This window comes from Triticum aestivum, chromosome 5D (genome assembly GCF_018294505.1).
Source record: "Triticum aestivum cultivar Chinese Spring chromosome 5D, IWGSC CS RefSeq v2.1, whole genome shotgun sequence".
In the NCBI taxonomy this organism is placed as follows: domain Eukaryota; kingdom Viridiplantae; phylum Streptophyta; class Magnoliopsida; order Poales; family Poaceae; genus Triticum; species Triticum aestivum.
Genome location: NC_057808.1, coordinates 558,489,953 through 558,505,163, shown reverse-complemented (window position 1 = coordinate 558,505,163; position 15,211 = coordinate 558,489,953). Strand labels below are relative to the sequence as shown.

The 15,211-nt window shown below is 39.9% G+C and overlaps 1 protein-coding gene across 1 annotated transcript; it reads left to right on the top strand.

Moving 5' to 3' along the window:
* The first annotated feature begins 906 nt into the window (after positions 1-906).
* On the top strand, positions 907-14,500 carry LOC123121224 (uncharacterized). The gene is made up of 8 exons (XM_044541133.1): positions 907-1,077; positions 3,204-3,728; positions 10,572-10,658; positions 10,774-11,019; positions 11,140-11,307; positions 13,167-13,220; positions 13,337-13,483; positions 14,140-14,500. The coding sequence occupies exons 1-8, from the start codon at positions 907-909 to the stop codon at positions 14,494-14,496; spliced, it is 1,755 nt and encodes a 584-aa protein (XP_044397068.1). The 3' UTR covers positions 14,497-14,500.
* Positions 14,501-15,211: the final 711 nt, after the last annotated feature.

The following is a 15,211-nucleotide window of genomic DNA, read 5'->3' as shown; positions in this document are numbered from 1 at the left end:
AGGGTGAAAACTACGATCGAAAGGATAATGGGACATCTTAACTACACTACACTGAAATGCTGATCCACCTCCGTCTGAAGGGGGTTTTATAGGTAGAGAGGAGAAAATGGCGGGAAAGAACGACTGCGGTATGGCGGGAAAGGGTTGGCGGGAAATGGGTGGCCGGAAACGGGTGGCGGGAAAGAGTTGGCGCGAACATATGGCGGGAAAGGGGTGGCGGGAAAGAGTTGGCGGGAACATATGGCGGGAAAATATTGCGGCGAAAGGGTTGCGCGGAATACGTCATAGTTTTAAAAAAATCCGGGGGTCGTTCGGAAAAAAAATGGTGGCATGCACCAGTCAGCCCACAGCAGGCCAATTAGTCCCTGTCGGCCCACTGCAGGCCAATTAGTCCTTGTCGGCCCACTGCTGGCACCTAAACTGGTGGCCGACAGGCCAATCGGCCAGCAGCAGGCCGATAGGATCTCAGTCGGCCTGCTGTGGGCCGACTAGGTCCAGTCGGCCGGCGGCAGGCCGACGGTATATTATTTTTGGAAATTATTGCTTGAGCGTAATATTTGTGTAATTTAATTAAAAATGTATTATTTAAAATAGCTGCAGCTTACTAGTACTTAAGAATTCCAGTTGGACGCGGACATGCAGTCCAATAGTACGTACAATCCAGCTGGGGCCGCTTGCTGATTAGTCATTCCTTGTACAGTATTCCACTACGGTAGGTCCCTCCCAGCTAAAATATACGGCGGCTGAGCACTCTCGGCCGGCCATATAAAACGCCGGGATGCTTCGCCGCCTCTCCATCGCTGAGATATATATAGCACGGCAACTGAAGCTAGCAAAACCTACACCAGCACCAACAGAGGTTTGTTGCTTGCTTGCTAGCTAGCTCTGATATTCAACAGACGCTCGATGGCAGCGACGCGTGCGTGCTTGGTCGCCCTCGTCGTGGCTCTCACGTTTTTCTTCTTGGAGGGCCTGGCGGCAGCGGTGCCGGTGACTCCGGAGAGTACAGCGCAGAGGCGGCGGGAGGTGCGAAGCCTCCTCAGGCGGCTCAATAAACCTCCTGTCGCAAGCATTCAGGTATATAAGTGTCGCAAGCTACCTTCAGGTTTATATCCTTTCACACATACGTGCTCTGATTTATTTTGTGTTAAACTTTGTACTGGCCAAATTTAAAAAGGTTATCGACTTATTTCTGTATGATGTAAATTTAGTATCATTCATCTTTATATATATTTCTCCGTATAATAACTGGTCTTAGAACAAATCAAATATGCACTATCAAGCCAAAGATTCCGCTTTCTTTTGTTTGTGGGAGTAAATCCACATCCAAACCAAGACGAGAAAACTTGGTATATGCTGGTCTGATCTCCTTCTTCCCTCTGCACCGTACCTTAATTACCTCGTAGTCAAAACGTACGCTTCGATTCCTGTGTTAATTTGATTGTACCATACATGCATGATTTGTACCGACTAGTTTATAGGACTAGATGATGTTAGAATTAATCCGAGGTACCTGGTCGATCATCCAAGGAGTAAGCAATCACACGATGCACAACATCGAAATTTGGTAACGAGGTTAACGAACTTGGCTACATCCCTAAGGCATGACTATGAGCACTCCTCCCCGTGACACCATCACAACACCGCACAACCGCCACCCGGGCGCCGGCACACGCCACCGGCTCTCCTTACATGCATGTGCTATTATATTGGCGTCAGAGTTTTGAATTTCGTTTGGAAAAAATGAATTTCGTCCAAAATTCGTCCATACTGTTTGGGCCTGGTGTTAGTGTAACCCGGTCAAAAAATTCAGGTCCTACGTCCAGCCTACTGCTCCAGCGCTCCACCTGCGCCCAGCCTCCTCTTCCTCTAGCGATCCAACTCCACCCAACCTCCTCCTCCTCCTCAAGCACTTCTCCACTTTCTTCTCTCTCCCATTGGGGGGTGAACGTTGTGGCAGCGATAACGCCCGTGCACGCAGGCGACCTTGTAGACGGCGGCAACACCGTGGAGGGCCACAACATGAGGTCGTGAATGACATGGTGCATAGATTCTAGGAGAGTGTTAATCTAGGGTTCATGTTGAGTGTATAATGTTCAATTATTGGTCTATAATGTTTTGATACATGGATTCTGTTAATTGATTTCTACATATGTATTTTGATAAAGACTCTGTTCGATATATTTGTTCTGCTTTATTTCAAAGAAATTGCCAAATTGTAGTCGAATTTGTTCTAAATTTCAAATTTTGGTTTGCCACTTTCGTCTGAAACCAAATTTCATCCATTTCACCCAGGCCCGGTAATTTGGCAAAACGAAATCCAAAACCTTGGTTGGCATAGATCACATCGTGTGTCTACCCCTCATTATATAAGAGGTTTAGGATACAAGTGTCCTATTAGGACATGATTCCATATCCTATCTAAACACAATACAACTCAGAGTCCAACTCTAACCTACCTTCTATGCTATATTCGACACAATTTCAACAAACTCCAGCTTGTACATTGGAGTTGACTTTCTATCATGAGTACCGCTGCTACTCCAATACTCCACGTGACTGCACCTACAACTTATAGTCTGTTCTTTTCTTGATCACAGTCAACACCCGAGAAATTAAGTTTCTCTTTACACTAGTTTGTGCTCCCAACTTCCGAAGTATCCGTTCAATGTCATCACACACCAATCACTGATCTGTGTGAAAGTAAAAGACTCACTTATTAGGTGTTACAGATAAGAGTTAACTGAACTCAACATCACCGCGACCATCTGTTTGAAACTTGAAGGAATTTCACCGTTGTTTGTCGTCATCCCGAATAAAATCACAGTTGTCTCACCACATGTATGACCACCAGAGCCCTGACACGTCTCCATGTCCCATGCATACTGCATGCTTCGCCGCTATTACTGTGTCGTGCCTCTGCTGTCCCGATTGAGTCTCAAGGGTCGCGAACCCACACCACTCAAACCCCACTGCAAAGTACCACCACCAATCATCGCCGACCGATGACAATTATCACGTTTCAATCAGACCACGGGGCTCCAGTCCGAACTACGTGTCAATCGTTTTTTTCCTGCTGAAATACGCTTCGAATCTCTGTCGACTTAGAGCATCTCCAGCCGTTGGCCTCCCCAGGAGGCATTTTTCTCGCCGCTTGGGGGCTGCCGACGAGAATTTTACTCTGGGGCTCAAATCTCTTCCAGTCGTTGCCCCCCACCCCGCCCCCCAGGCAGACCGCGGAGTCACCACAGGAGCCCGTGGCCGCGCCCTCCCGTGGCCGCGCCCGCGCCCGCCCGTGGCCTGGCCGCTGCTGCTCGCGCCTGCTGCTCGCACTTGGGGAGCAGCCTGAGGAGCTCCCCGTCCAGGAACTCGCCGAGGCAGACGGAGTAGTCAGCGGCGCCGCCCCGCGTTCGGCTCCTGGCCCGCCCGTCCAGGAACTACGCCTCAGGCCCCAGCCACGATCGCACGGCTGCCCGTGCTTCTTTTTGAAGCCACCCGCGTCGGCATGCCCCACCTCCGGCCGCTCCGCGCCGCTCCACCTCTGCCCCGGCCACGCCCGCTCCTCCTCCGCCCCGGCCTTGCCTGCTCCGGCCTCGCCAGCCCCAGCCTCGCCCGTCCCGGCCTTGCCTGCTCCGGCCACGGCCGCGCCTCGCCAGCTCCGGCCAGCGCCCGCCCCGGCCTCGCCAGCCCCGGTCACGCACGGCGAGCTCCGGCCTCGCCCGCCCGTAGTACATGGAGAGTAGAAGTCGCTGGGAAGAGAGGGAGTGTGGGCGTGGAGAGGAGAGAGGGAGTGTGCTGCACGTGGGTGGGCCTGGAGAAGAGAAAGGGGGGGAGAGAGGCTGGAAAGTGGGGCAGCGCCTGCAAAAAGCTAATGTCGGTGTCCCCAGCTGGCCCCCGGCGGGCTGGGTGCGGGGTGGGTGTGCTGGTGCTAACTTTTGCAAAATCCGGCACAAAACGATGTCTTGGGGGCCTGGCTGGGACTTTTTTACCCGCCGGTGCTAAAAAAAAGGTGCTGGGGGCGTCCTGGGGGCCCTAGTGGAGATGCTCTACGATGTAGCCCCTCAATCAGCACCTAGTGAAGTCACCTTCAACATGACTCCATGTTAGATAATCATCCCGCACTCACCCCTCGTTGCCTGCAAGCTCCTGTGTGCACCGTCTTATGTAGCAACTTACTTGCATCGATCCGTGAGATTATCTAGTCCGACCCAACCGTACTTGTCCGGCTACATGGAACGCTCGAGCTCCAAATTCTTCCTTGAGTTTTAATCCAACACATAATAATTTCATCTTAGCTGACATGACTTCCAGCAATGCCTTAAAGCATCCCTGTTGTGTCAACAAATATTTCACCTTATCTGCCATAAACCAAAGTTTCTAGTTTCATCGAATTTCTCCACCTCAAACTTAGTTTTCGTTGGCACCATGGTTCTTGGTACTGCCGACCTTGTGAAAAATAATACCTGAGCCATCTCCTCGTGATTCATCACGTGTATTAGTTCTTGCTCAACCTCCAATGCTAGCTATTGCTTTGCCAATGCCCCTAGTTTCAATGGATGCGATTGCCTTGTCCCACCAAGACCTTATCCAGCCGGGTGCCCTAGCTACTGCCGAAGACCACCCACGTACATGCCACTCGCTGAGTTCCACGCTAACGCCGCGTGATATGCTCCTTCTCGATCTCTTCTGATTAGCAATCCGACGACTTCCACAAAAGAATTCCCAATCGATTATGATACTGATTTCTTCACACACTATCTTCGCATGAACTGACGACGACTCATCAACTAGATCAACAATCCACAACCTCCAAACAACCTACCTCATGATACCACTTGTTAGAATTAATCCAAGGTACGTAGTCGATCATCCAAGGACAAGGCAATCATACGAGACATGATATCGAAATTTGTTAACGAGGTTCACCGAACTTGGCTACATCCCCGAAGCATGATTACGGGCGCTACTCCCCGTGACGCTGACATAATACCGCACACCCGCCACTCAGGCGTTGGCACACGTCGCCGACTCTCCCAGTGTGCATGTGCTATTACGTTGGCATAGGTTACATTGTGAGTCTACCCTTCATTATATGAGAGGTTTAGGATACAAGTGTCCTATTAGGACACGACCCATATCCTGTCTAAATACAATACAACTCAGCGTCCAAATGTAACCTACCTTGTACACTATATTCGACACAATTCCAACAGATGACACCCCGAGGCTTGCCGTGGGAATTGGTTGCAATATGTTTTAGTGAAAATTCGGTTGTAAGGAACATATATATTTGGATTAATAGTATGAGAACAGAAATGTAACTACATATGAATTTGATTTTTTATATAGTTATAAATATGTGTTGTCTTGGTTGCCATATAATCCAATGAGATTTGATTCCATGAAACATAAATGTGTGGATTAATAATATGAGAACTAAAAATGAAAATATATATGAATTCCACTACTGGTAGTAGGAAAAAATATTTATTGAATATAAATAACATAATAGAGTAAAAACTCTCATGCATAATTACATGCTGAAGTGGGTCTTCCTTATACATGGTTGCATATCGAGGTAGCATGTTGAGAAAAATATGTTAGTAGGGATAACCCAGTTAGTTATGTAATATAGGATGCTAAATATCTATCCTACCAGAGACAGATTATTTGTTTTGTGTGTGTGTAAATATATATTGAGCATCATATATATAGGGATTGACTATTCGTCACCCTGGGTCAGGAATAGTTATTCTTCACCCACCTCTATTTTAACAGCTATGCACCGTAATTTTACGTTTCGTAAATTATGTCTTATTTTAGACATAAAAAGGGAACCTAAGAAAACCTATAATCATCCTAAAAAATATTTAATGTTACGTAAAATTACAAATGTAAAAACATAGTGTAAGATGTACATAAAATACAATTATTGACCTATATTTTTTTTGTTAGGCCAAATTTTATGCAGTAAATCAATATGAATGTAACTATTTGTATTTCAAATGTAATTTATTTATGAAATGATTGTAAGATTACCTCGGGTAAAGAATAACTTATTCTGCACCCTGGGTGATGAATAGTAACACACTATATAGTAACTTATTCTGCACTTATTGGGGATCACTTTGCATGTTTATTAATAAGAATCACATACTGCAGCAGTAGTGAAACTTTTTCCTTGAGTATATATGATCCCCAATATTTTGCTGGCATCATCGTTAGTATTCTTACTATGATGAAAAAATATTTGACTAGATAAAATATTACAAGCTATCCAATATTTGTCATGGCAAAAATAGTTCCAGATCAATGCTCATGAGATCACTAGGCACATTTATGAAGATATTTTCCGTATAGTCCATTATAATATGGTTCCATAAAATGAATGTTCACATCATGCTAATGCCAGTTATGGAGATATATAAATTATCATCCGTTGATAAGGAGGTCGAGAAAATTAGAACAGTTGTGACGATCTATGGGATGTCGAGTCTTCCCACTATCTAAGTATTTTTCTTTTGTTTTCTGATTTTCTATCATGCTTTTTTCTAGTTAATTATATCTAATTTCATATAAAATAAATATGGTTTATTATGAACATGGGTATTATATTTTTTTTTGGAGAAAGTACATCAAGGTTTAATATACACACACTATAGATGATCTTTTGAGTGGACTTTCAAAAATAAATAACACAATGATATTCTATATATGGAAAATCTCTAAGAAAAGTTTTGTCATTATTTTATGCATGATTATATTGCTTAAATAAGGAATATTTCTTTTGGGCAAATAATTTATATTAGCTCCATTTATATAGTTTTGGTAACCAACTTATATGTGCAAAGTAGGAGAAATTCGACAGCAAAATTTCCATAATGTATTATGAAAACAGAAGAAGTATTATTGACATCAACTTTTAGTTCCCATAGAACTAAATTTCATCAAACCTTAATTCATTTTAACAGGTAAATGCAAGAGATAGGATCTCTTAACAATAAATAAGTTTGTTGGCATGATATCTATAGTATCGCTATTGTTCTCATTTGTGTGAACTTATGCTAATTATGAACCTATGGAGCATCGCACGCATGGCATGTCCTGGCTTTGATCCCTCTTTATCAAACACATCAAATATTCACAGTAAGAACATTTCTATAGAAATTATGTTTTATCAAATTATTTCTAAATTCCTTTAACTCATAAAGTCCTAAGATATAGGCTCTCATAAAGAATTGTTAGGCAAACACTTGCATAATTGTCGATCTAGGAGGCTTCACTCCCATTTACATCTTCCCACAGACCTATCGGTTTTGCTGGCATAAGAATGTGAACATGCTAAGGATTATTGTGACGTCAACCTCATATACAACTACAAGAAATCCAACTGAGTTCACTTCATATTTCTAGGCCTAACGTGTAGTGTTAATGTTATAGAGAGAAAGCATCATTCATGTCGTCTAATCTTATTTGTAAAATATGGTTGCTCTAACATTTTTCTTGCACAGATGTATAATCTGATTGATTTTTAGCGCACATTACTAGGATATTTTATGATAACATCTATTTCATGATGTTATCTAAGTACATATAAGAAGATTCATAGGTACTTAGTTATTGTTCTTAGTTGAACCCTTAGATTTTCACTAATTCTACTCATTTTAGTCCAAAATGTTATTACATTTAGTGTCTTTAACTATGTCTATACCCACATATATTTAACCATACCATGACACAATTAAGATCTTTTTTATTTAAGAAGGGTTTACCGAGTTAATGAGCATAATTTTCTCTAGTTCTTCTAGCCATTTTTTGTTAAGTTGACATATGAGTAAGAAGTTTGTGCAAGTTAAATGCCATGCTATTCCAGGAAGTTTTGTGAGAAACGTCAATAGTTATATGCAAGTACATGAAAGTAAATTTGTTCAAAGAGTTAAAATTTGGATTCAGGAATGACCTAATTGTTTATTTTGGAACTATTATTGCCATGTAAATCAAAGTTTAATTGTTCAAATACCTACTAACTATAAGGGCCATTATTTCTTTTGAGAATATAAGGGTCATCTATATCCCATATACCTAAGTATGTAATCCCAACTAGTTTTGTAATCTCAAAATGCACATATGCCATCTCAACGCACATGCCACCTCATGAACTATTTTCCTTTTTGCTGTTTTTTGAATTTCATACTCCACCCAATTAGGATCTTTAATGCAAAATGTGATCTCAACATGCAAGCATGAAAAAATAAATCTTACCTCCATATACAACCATGCATGGGAAAATGTTTATTATGATACTTATATTTGATAAACATTTTACACTATACCAGAGTAGCCTGATATTACTAATCCAAATATTTATGCTAAATACGACAACCTCATCAAAATATATTGCAACCAATTCATACAAGAATGCATGTTCTTCCAAAGATCTGGATTAATCAAAGGGAAAAGGCTCGCCGTGAAAGAAAAGTATGCATTACATGCTCCTTATTGGTCCAATATGGTCCTAATTAGGATTTTATGTTTCCATGCAAGCTATGGCTTATGAGTGATGTGTAATCACAACCGGTAAAAGTTAGTTAATTATGGAGGTCAATGCAAATCAATGGCATCATGTTTTGCTTTCTTGGTGAGAATTTCTAGCAAATCTGTTTATTTAATCTTGTATTATTATTTCAGTATATAATAGATATATCCTACACATGGCATGCGTGACATGGCCTGAAGTGCTTATTTCTACACTGTGCATTTCCAATTTCATCATATAAAAGTGTACATAATTGCATCATAGATTTTTGAGTAGCCTATTTTTCATACTATCAATTCAAGATAGCACAGTGTAGAAATAAGCACATTTTGGATTAAATGTAAATGAAAAAAGTGGAACCATGCAATGAGTAGGTAATGTAGTTCTTATATTCTTTTATTTTCTTTACCATTGCTGGTAGCTAATTTAGTGATAGTGGTGAATTTACAAACATCCTAGCGAATAGGTCGTTATGGTGATTTGTCAATTTCATACATAATTTATACTACAATTTGTTCTCAAGTGAATTTATCGAAGCTACTTTGTGCTATGAATATGAAGTACAACCATATTTTATTGAAAATTACAAATTAAATTAGTTCACATAATTTACTTAGATGTGACTGCCTAAACATATCTTTTGTACTGAAGATACAAAGTTTATTAGTTGACTATGTGTGCCATAGAACGGAGAGTTGTTTGCTTTATTCTCACTCTTTGGTCTACTTATAATAGATCAAACATAGACTGTGAAAGTAAGTAAACCGTGTTGGAACAAAGTAGTAGAGTTGAAAAAATTTTAGTAATAGTCAAAAAATTATTGAACCATGTACTAGAGCTAAGAAAATAAATAGGATCAAGTTCAGTTGTATCAGAGCCATGCCTTCTATGGTGAAAGCAACCACCTCATTTCCACCACAGTGCCACACCCAGCCCTGATTACCACCTATCCATCCTATGTCCAGCAAGAACGATGCATATTTTTCCATCATTTTTTACAATTGCATTATGTGTACTATTACCAAGGAGCACAAGCTCTAAATGTGTTTTGTTTCATGTTCTTCTTTTTTTTATCTTGAAGAGCTGAAGCAGGAAAGTGTGCCAAACATAATCACAAAAAAGTAAACCTAACAACAGGGAGGGATTGTAAAAACATTTTTAATTGAACTGCATGTATGCATGTAAACTCCTTTTAAATAGTGTGGTTATTAGAATTTGCACATCTTTTTATGAATGTGATAATTGTTTTCCTTTTTTAGGACACGCACTAAAAACATACTTTACATGTGCCTTTTCCTTCTATGTATACTACAGATTCACCTATCGACCTTGTTTTATATTACTCTTCTATTTTTATGCTTGAATTAAATCTTAGCCCTTATAATTTGGTCCCAAAATATAGATGATTAGATTTTCTTGGGAATCTCTAATTAGTATAGTAATAAAGTAATATAATAGATAAACTTCAATTCGAAACGAGATCCTTTTGTTTCCATTTAATTAATTGTCCCATCAAACTTCCTCCTAGCTGGATGTGCATTAAATTTCAATGACTAAGACATAAGCCAAGCTCAAGCATAAAATAAACCATATCAAGACAGTCATGTGTACTAACATTAACATGGAAATGTAACCCAACTTTTGTTATAAAATCCAAATATTATATTGTTTAGAAAGATAAGTGGTTCGTATGTGGATCCAATCAGATCAATATGATGTCTAGAAATTAATGATCGAGCAAGTGTTGTCTTTTGGATACTCGGAGATAAAGTACGTACATAATCCATCAGATAAACAAAGGGAAGCCTTGCTCAGCTTTGGATTAAGAGATGGAATCCTATTTTCTTAACAAAATTAAAAGCCCAAGGTTGATTGAGTTTGCATATAGTTGTCAAAAATAATTTTATTTATTTTATTCCACATTATGCATTGTCTATGTTAAGATTGTAGTGAAGATCTAATGTTTTCTAGTTTGCTCGAACTATTCTGTTTTTTCTCTGCATGGTTGCAACCACTGATTCCTATAAGTTAACAGAGCCTAGATGGAGATATCATAGACTGTGTGCACATCTCCAAACAACCTGCATTCAACCATCCTCTCCTCAAGAACCATACTATACAGGTAAAACATTGCAACACCATTTCCCCTTTCATTTCGCAATTGGTTGTTGACAAGTTTCTATGCTCTCCAATATCCCACACTGGTTTCCTGATGTCACCTAATCATCACAATTCAGATGCAGCCTTCTTACCATCCAGGAGGCATGTATCATGAATCCAACATCGCACCCCATCACATCACCCAAACATGGCATCAAAATGGTAAGTGCCCTAAGAACACAATACCAATCCGACGGACCAAGGAGGAGGATGTCTTGAGGGCCAATTCCATCAAGACGTATGGCAAAAAGATGCCCCAGAGCATCGCAAACCTCGATTCAATCAATAAACCAGTAATACCCAATATATCGACGGGGCACCAGGTATAAAAATCCATTTAAGAATCACATTAAAATGAGAAATAATCTCCCTCTTGGATTGTTACTATTGTTATTTGATTCTGAAAGTGCTCATTCAAATTTGTTTTCTCTCATATTGAGCAGCATGCCATAGCATCTGCACAAGTTGATAACTGCCATGGAACCAGAGCCAGCTTCAATTTGTGGAAACCAACAATTGCCAGGGCTAATGACTTTAGCTTGACACAACTCTGGATCACTGGGGGTTCCTATAGTGGCAACGACCTCAATACCATTGAAGCTGGATGGCAGGTCGGACCTCAAAGGGAAACATTAAGGCCACTTTCATAGATGATATATTAATCCACCTCTGAAATATAATAAAGTAACATCTATGTAGTCATCTCCCCTACCTACATTGTCGTTATTGCAAAGAACCTGAAGCAACGACCTCTGAGATATATCATGCAAAATAATATCAAATAAACCTCTAAATGCATATCTAAATTGTCCACGTATGATATTATACAACATAATCTTTAGTTACCCTCTAATTTACATCTTCATTATCCCACCAAAAAATTATTAAAAATAATCTAACCCTCTAAATCTACATATAAAGTACCCACATCCCTCCTTATTGATATTAATACTACAGAACAAAACCCCATAAATAAGAGACAAAATTAGCTAGCCCGCCCACTATATATATATATAGTGTTACTATTCATCACCTAGGGTGCAGAATAAGTTATTATTCACCTGAGGTAATCTTACGATCGCTTTCTAAATAAATTATGTTTAGAATATAAATAGTTACATGCATATTGATTCAATATGTAAAATTTGGTATAAAAAACAAAAATATAGGTTATAAGACCAGAAAATTCACACTTTATGTATGTTTTACACTATGTTTTTACATTCGTAATTTTACGTAACATAAAATGTTTTTTACGACGAGTACATATTTTCTTACGTTCTCTTTTCATGTATGAAATAAGAGAAAATTTACGAAACGTAAAAATACGATGCATTGATGTCAAAATAGAGAGGGGTGAAGAATAACTATTCCTCACCCAGGGTGACGAATAGCGTGACCTTATATATATATATATATATATATATATATATATATATATATATATATATATATATATATATATATATATATATATATATAAAGAAGAAGAAGCTAATTGTATGTACATCTCCTTCCTAAATCAAAGTATACTCGCATGAAGCGTGTCACACTAGAACATCCAGAATTGGGCTAGGCCCTGGCCAAACTCGTTCCATAGTGCCAAAATGAGTCAAAAAGTGGTACACTCATCAAAGAAATCTAATGGCATGACCAGGGTCGTGACCCAAGCAGCTCAGGACCGATCGTTGCCTCAATGTGCCACCATGTAAACCATGCATGTATGCATGTAGCGTGGACTAATATGCATATCACTTTCTATGGTTTTACAATCATTGAAGATTTTTTATTCATGAAACACATGACAATGATAATAACAAGATGGTGGATAATCAATTTTGAACAAATGTGGGCCTCATTTCATCCAAAACAATTAATTTATTCAGTATCTTATAAAATACCTATATCTCTTATGTCCATGTGGGTGCTTGTGTTCATGGCCTAGTGAGGTACATTAGGCATGTGAAACTAGTCCCGACAACATTATGTACAATACTAAAACTATATCAATAACTTAAGAAGACATCCTAGATATTTAAGCATGGATAGGGTAAATGTTTAAAGGGACTCGACTGAATAAGCAAGCAACATTCAATTTTGTGAGTCAGCAATTGTGCAAAAGGTATAAGACACCACTATACTCAATCAACAAAACCAAGATGCTGGAAAAAGGATTGAAAAGTTGGATTCCATGGGAAATTATCATATGAGCAAACTTGTTGGCAAGTCTCATTGTGCCTGTATAATTTCAATGGAAGGAAGGGAGAAACATGTTGTGTGCAAAGACTTAGATTGTCTTGCTTTTTCATGTGTTGCGTTAGAAGGACAACCTCAAAATCTCACTCTTCCTCCCCCACTCTCTCTTAGTCTATCTATCTGTTCCCTAATCATTCAATATATAGTGGTGTAGTAAGTTGTGCAAACAGTTTCAATGTGACTGATGGCTTTGTCCTCTATACAAACATTGCAGGTATACCCAGGTCTATATAGGGATAGAAACACTAGACTCTTCATCTACTGGACCGTAAGATAAACATCATATTTAACTGTATCTTAATTTTGGGAAATGTTGAGCCCTCCTTTTATTAATGTTGGTAATAACATCAAGACGCTACATTTTTACTTTGTGGAATATTGTAGCGCGATGCGTATCAAACAACAGGATGTTACAACCTACATTGCTCAGGGTTCATCCAGACAGACAATCAGATCACCCTTGGCGGCAGCATCTCCCCAACCTCCACCTATGGAGGCGCACAATATGACATCGACATTTTAGTTTGGAAGGTAATACAACACTTAAATCATAAGTTTTGAGTTGCTTGCGCCGAACATTTCAATCAAAAAGGGTAAGCTGATGGGGAAATGTGGGATAATTCACTTACTTCAACATTTCCTCCTCATGTGCATGCTCCCTTAGACCCAGAAGTGGAAATAGGAATCGGCCACAATTATTTACTTTATAGCACTCGCTAGGATTAAAACTCAAGAAATCTAGCTTTGAGCTACATGAGTTCAAACCAAAAGCCTATGCTAATGGGAAAGAGTGAGAAATTCACGTATACTTCAACATAGGCATACAAAATCAAATTCTATCAATTGTGGTTCTTAGCCTATTTGTTGGCACACAAATAGAGTAGCAGTTGTATCCATGCGTATTTCATATTTGTCCCTGGGTGCAACACTATTAATTTAGCTATTGAACAAGGGATCTTTGAAGTTACCCCTCCTTATCTGGTTAGAGTTGAAACAACTAAATATTAGCCATTGACATTTAGTAAGCTAAACTAAGTAAGATATTTAAATAGTTGCACATGAACTCGCTAATGTGTTGTGATACACTAGCCCATTAGTTTGATGTATTGTCTTTAACTTGGGAACTTAAGTCATCTAAATTGTGTTAATCATTATGTATTTCGTAGTGAACTATTTGTAGCTTGCAGGACAAGGTGGGGGGCAATTGGTGGCTGCAAGTGGGGGGCTATTATGTGGGGTATTGGCCATCATTCATCTTCACATACTTGGCGAATAGTGCCTCCTCTGTCCAGTGGGGTGGTGAGGTATTTTCACCTGATGTCGGCCAAACTTCCACACAAATGGGCAGTGGACACTTCCCCAATGAAGGGTTCCGTCAGGCTAGTTACATTAGGAACATCCAAGTGGTAGATTCCTCCAACTCTCTCATACCGCCAAGTGATGTGGGCTTAATAGCTCCTCAGAACAACAGTTATGATGTGCAAGGTGGTGTCTATGAAAGCAACTGGGGCACTTACATCTACTATGGAGGGCCTGGGAATTAATAACATTAATAGCCCATGAGAAGTACCCCTTTGTAATATAATGCTCTATGTGTTACTTGTGGCCCCAATACAACTGTATGTGTTATGTTGCAATGCCCAATTATTGTGTACTACTGCATTCCTAAGAGGTGTGAAAAAAGCATTAGAAGCTTGCAACATATGCACTCATGTTTCACCGCATGTTTGGGAATATGTAATAAGTGGCTTTCATCATTTGTTGTTCTGTATAGGCACTACAACTAAACATCATGTACTTTCGGTAAGGATAAGCCTATTTACATCCAACTTTCAGATCTCAAAATAATTGTCCATTAAATATTGTGCTTATCACTATATTTTAAAAGAAACATTTAGCAAATCTTAGTGACCAAACAATTTTTCTTTCTCAATGCATTTTTTGTTGGGGAACGTAGTATTTCAAAAAAATTCATACGATCACGCAAGATCTATCTAGGAGAAGCATAACAACGAGCGGGGAGAGTGTGTCCACATACCCTCGTAGACCGAAAGCAGAAGCGTTTAGTAACACGGTTGATGTAGTCGAACGTCTTCACGATCCAACCGATCCAAGTACAGAACGCACGGCACCTCCGCGATCTGCACACGTTCAGCTCGGTGACATCCCTCGAACTCTTGATCCAGTTGAGGCCGAGGGAGAGTTTCGTCAGCACGACGACGTGGTGACGGTGATGATGAAGTTACCGGCGCAGGGCTT

Excerpts from the sequence above, each read along its gene's own strand:
- LOC123121224 (XM_044541133.1), top strand. The coding sequence starts at position 907 with ATGGCAGCGACGCGTGCGTGCTTGGTCGCCCTCGTCGTGGCTCTCACG. Across the intron at positions 1,078-3,203 it reads CTCCTGTCGCAAGCATTCAG|TCGTTGCCCCCCACCCCGCC; the intron begins GTATATAAGTGT and ends AATCTCTTCCAG. Across the intron at positions 11,020-11,139 it reads ATATATCGACGGGGCACCAG|CATGCCATAGCATCTGCACA; the intron begins GTATAAAAATCC and ends CATATTGAGCAG.